Source organism: Chrysochloris asiatica, unplaced genomic scaffold, assembly GCF_000296735.1.
Source record: "Chrysochloris asiatica unplaced genomic scaffold, ChrAsi1.0 scaffold00036, whole genome shotgun sequence".
Classification (NCBI taxonomy): domain Eukaryota; kingdom Metazoa; phylum Chordata; class Mammalia; order Afrosoricida; family Chrysochloridae; genus Chrysochloris; species Chrysochloris asiatica.
Genome location: NW_006408554.1, coordinates 22,166,214 through 22,170,573, shown reverse-complemented (window position 1 = coordinate 22,170,573; position 4,360 = coordinate 22,166,214). Strand labels below are relative to the sequence as shown.

Genomic DNA, 4,360 nt, shown 5'->3' with positions numbered 1-4,360 from the left:
CTTTCTTAATTTTAAACCATTCAGTGTTCCCATGTTCTGTTGGGAAGTTTGAAATTATCAGTTGTTCTGCAGGAGAAAGTTGAGGCTTTCTGCTAGGGTTGCTATGAGTCAGAACTGACTCCACAGCACATCACCACCATATGTATGTTGTTGTTGATAAGTACTAATGAGCTGTGTGTGTATGTTGTTTGTATTAAATGCTGTTGAGTCAGTTCCAACTCATAGTGACCTTCACATGGTTTCCAAGGCTATCCTTGGAAAGGATAAAAAGAAAGCCTCATCTTTCTTCCGCATAACAGCTGCTAGTTTTGAACTGCAGACCTTGAGATTAGCAGCCCAATTCATAACCACTACTCTATCAGAGCTCCATACATATATACATATATATAGACAACTCGGTGTGGCACTGCAGAATAATGCACTGGACCACAAGGTTAATTTGAACCATAAGGTCAGCAGTTCAAAATCAACAGCTGCTCCTTGGCAACCCTATACAAGGTCGCTATGAGTCGGAACTGACTCAACAGCATTTAGCATAAACAACATACACACAGCCCAACTCATAACCATTACGCTACCAGAGCAAGTATATTTGGCTGTGAGTTAATGTGCTAGACTGCAAAGTCACTTTGAACCACAAGGTCGGTGGTTCAGGCTCACCAGCTGCTCCTCAGAAACCCTGTACAGGGTCGCTATGGGTCAGAACCAACTTGATGGCACTTAACAATAACAACAGTAATATAATAGTAATTGTAATGGATTTTAAAGGATAATTCTGTAACCATAGAAAGTTTTTAAATAATTACTAAAATCTGTTATAGCATTATTTTTCAAATACCAAAATAAAAGTATATATTTTATATTAACTAACATTGCTGTTAATTTATTTATATAGTTAATTACTACAATCATACCACAGAGATATTGGGAGTTCATTTCCAGACCACCACTGTAAAGCAAATATCAAAATAAAGTGAGTCATACGAATTTTCTAGTTTCTGAGTACATATAAAAGTTATCTTTACACTATACAGTAACCTATTAAGTGTGCAGTAGTCTTGTGAGAAAGTTTGAAATATTGTTAGAATTACCAAATGTGATTCAGAGACACAAATTATGCACATGCAGTTGGGAAAACTTGAGTCAGTTTGGCTTGCTTGATGTTTGATATTATCACAAACCTACAATTTAGAAAATACAGTGTCTTTGAAGCACAATAAAATAAGGTATACCTGTAATATATTTGAATATTCACATTTTCTTTGGTCCCACAAAATATGTAGATGCAATGTGAATGTTTAGAATAGAATCATTTTCAGATATTATGATGCTTTTGTTTCCTCATTTGTCAAATAAAGACTTTGGACCATGTGATCCTGAAGTTTTCTCTAGATTCTGAAGAACGAAGAAAGTGTAGGTCTATTGTGGAGAGTGAAAATGCATCACAAGTGTGACATCACGCCTCTCTCTCACTAGTGTTCCGAGGTTTTGATAAAGATAACGATGGCTGGGTCAATGTAGCAGAGTGGATTAACGGATTATCACTGTTTCTTCGAGGGTCTTTGGAAGAAAAAATGAAATGTAAGATTTCAGGTTATATCCCCCTTTCCAAGACTGATTTTGTGTTTTTACATCATGGTTACCATATCTTAAGTATTTAAGTCATCTAATGAGCTGGGTGAGTTTGTTTGTTTATTTTAATGCCCGTTATGTATCTCTTGTACAGAATGAATTCAAATCATTGATAAAGGATGAATAAAAACTAGTGAAAAAGGAAAGCCAGGAGGTTCTGAGGAGGAGTCCAAGCCTAGCAAGATGACACAGGCATATACCACACATGCTAATTATGTAGATAAGTTTTTAAGTATTAACCATTTAATATATTCCTGTACTTGAATTGTGATTACACATTCCGAGAATATAGATTCAAGTGCTCAGCCTTAATGAATTATTAATTTTGATAAACTCTGTTTAAGAGTCCTGCTCTAATCACTTTCCTTAGGGTTTCCAGATGAAAATGTCCACATTATTGTTTTTCACTTTTTCATAGTTGAGTTAAGAAAACATACTTAGCAAATTGTTGAATATATTCCACTAGTACATCGGAGCCCTGGTGTGGTGCTGTAGGATAAGCACTGGACTGCTGACTGAAAGATGAGCAGTTCAAGCCACCAGCGGTTCCTCCGAAACTCCATATGGGTTGCCATGAGTTGGAACCAACTCAGTGGTACTTAACAACAACAAAAAGTGTATCTAAATTTCTTACTGTGGAAGTCAGCTTGCACTAAATCCCATGGGTATGATAAAAGCATCAGCAATATAGTTTTTGGCTTTGAAAACTTTATCAGGGCAAATGTTACCTTAGTAATCGTATCATATTTATAATTTGTCTTTTTTTTCTTTTTTTTTTAGATTGCTTTGACGTGTTTGATTTGAATGGTGATGGATTTATTTCAAAGGAGGAAATGTTTCACATGTTGAAGAATAGCCTGCTGAAACAGCCATCTGAAGAGGATCCTGATGAGGGGATAAAAGATTTGGTTGAAATAACACTAAAGAAAATGGTAAATATGTACAAATTAGGGTTTTTATTGAAATTGATAGGCCAGATATAGGAAAGAAATAAGAAATAAAATTGGGACAACCATCATATTCCTGCTTAGTGAATGGAATATTTGAATGGTGTTCCTTGATTATATATAATATTAAAAGTGATTTCAATTTCCCTACTTAACCTCTTAGTTCACTATCTTCTTTCTTCTATTAACTCCTTATTTATTTGCAGGTGAGTCCTTTTTAATATATTTACTAGTATGTGACTCTCCCTGCCCAGGACTATGATCATGATGGGAAGCTGTCTTTTGCGGACTATGAACAAGCTGTGAGAGAAGAGACTCTTCTGTTGGAAGCTTTTGGACCATGCTTACCTGATCCAAAGGTAACAATAGTACTTGTACTAAACCATGACCAAAACATAAACTAAGACAAACAACCAGGACTTACTGGCTGATTAGTGGTAATCGGATAAGTAAAGTTCACCCAGAGAGAATTGCTTTTAAATTTATCAATTTGATAAAAACCTACGTATTCTTCTCATAGTACTAGTATACTCCTTTGCTTTTTCCCCCATTCATTAAATCACTTATGCATGTAAGAAACAATTGTTGCTAAATGCTGTTGAATTGGTACCAACTTATATCACCCTGTATAGAGTTTCTGAGGAGAAGCTGGTCGGTTTGAATCACCATTGCTTATTCTACAGCACTACACCAGAACTCCAAGAAACAGTTGTTCTTGTTGTTGTCAAGTGCCATGGATTCAGTTCAGACTCATAGCGACCCTGGATAGGTTTCTGAGACTGTAAACCTTTATGGGAGTAGAAAGCCTCATCTTTCTCCTGTGAAACAGTTGGTAGTATTGAACTGCTGACCTTGAGGTTTGCAGCCCAACTTGTAACCATTATGCTACCAGAGCTTCTTTAAGAAACAATGAGTTTTAATACATGGCAATTAATCTCTATTAGAAGAGCAGTCAGTTTGGGTTGCAGTTGGTGATGAGGCTTGGACATACACAGTTCTGTGCAACTTGGAGCTTGGATTTAGTCATGAAGTTGATGAGAATTCATTGAATGATTTTAAGCAGGTAGAATGATGTGATATATAAATATTATTGGCATGTGAACTAATTTGTTGTTAACCAAAAATTGGTACTTTGCACCCACCAAGCTCTTATCAGGAGAAAGAGATGGCAGTTTGCTACTGTAAAGATAGGTGGTGATGGTTATGTGTTGTGGAGTTGGTTCCAACTTATAGTGACCCTGTACAGGGGTTATGAAGCTATACATCTTTATGGAAGCAGAAATCCTCATCTTTCTCCCACAGAACAACTGGTAGTTTTGAACTGCTGACCTTGTGGTTCGCAGCCTGATTCGTAACCACTACGCTACCAGAGCTCCTTACAGCCTTGGAAATCCTCTAGTCTGTCCTAGAGGATCACTGTGAGTCAGAATCAAGTTGATGGCAATGTGTGTGATTTGGGTTTTCAACTGAGTGCCCAGCAGCCTATGCAACATGTCCACTGAGATGTCTCAAACACACTCTTAGTTTTCCCCAATCCTGCTTCTTCTATCTGTGCCTTTCTTGTATCAATAAATGAAATCCCATGCATTGTGGTGTTCAGTCGAAACCAACAAGTCCTAAATTTCTCTCTTTTAGTGGTACCTACTTCTCCTTTAAAACAGATCCTGAACATGACTCTTCACCTGCCAATTACCCACGGTCAGTTGTCACTAGTTTAGATATATGTTGTTGTTGTTAGGTGCCATTGAGTTGGTGCCGACCACAGCAGAAGGAAACACTGA

At 37.0% G+C, this 4,360-nt stretch overlaps 1 protein-coding gene across 1 annotated transcript in view; it reads left to right on the top strand.

Annotated features, from left to right (window-relative positions):
* Nucleotides 1-4,360, top strand: part of LOC102812756 (EF-hand calcium-binding domain-containing protein 1-like) — a 39,287-nt gene that overhangs the window by 18,224 nt on the left and 16,703 nt on the right. The window contains exons 3-5 of the mRNA XM_006860084.1: nucleotides 1,477-1,581; nucleotides 2,413-2,564; nucleotides 2,834-2,938. Coding sequence (XP_006860146.1) covers nucleotides 1,477-1,581; nucleotides 2,413-2,564; nucleotides 2,834-2,938 — 362 coding nt within the window. The remainder of the gene's footprint in view (nucleotides 1-1,476; nucleotides 1,582-2,412; nucleotides 2,565-2,833; nucleotides 2,939-4,360) is intronic.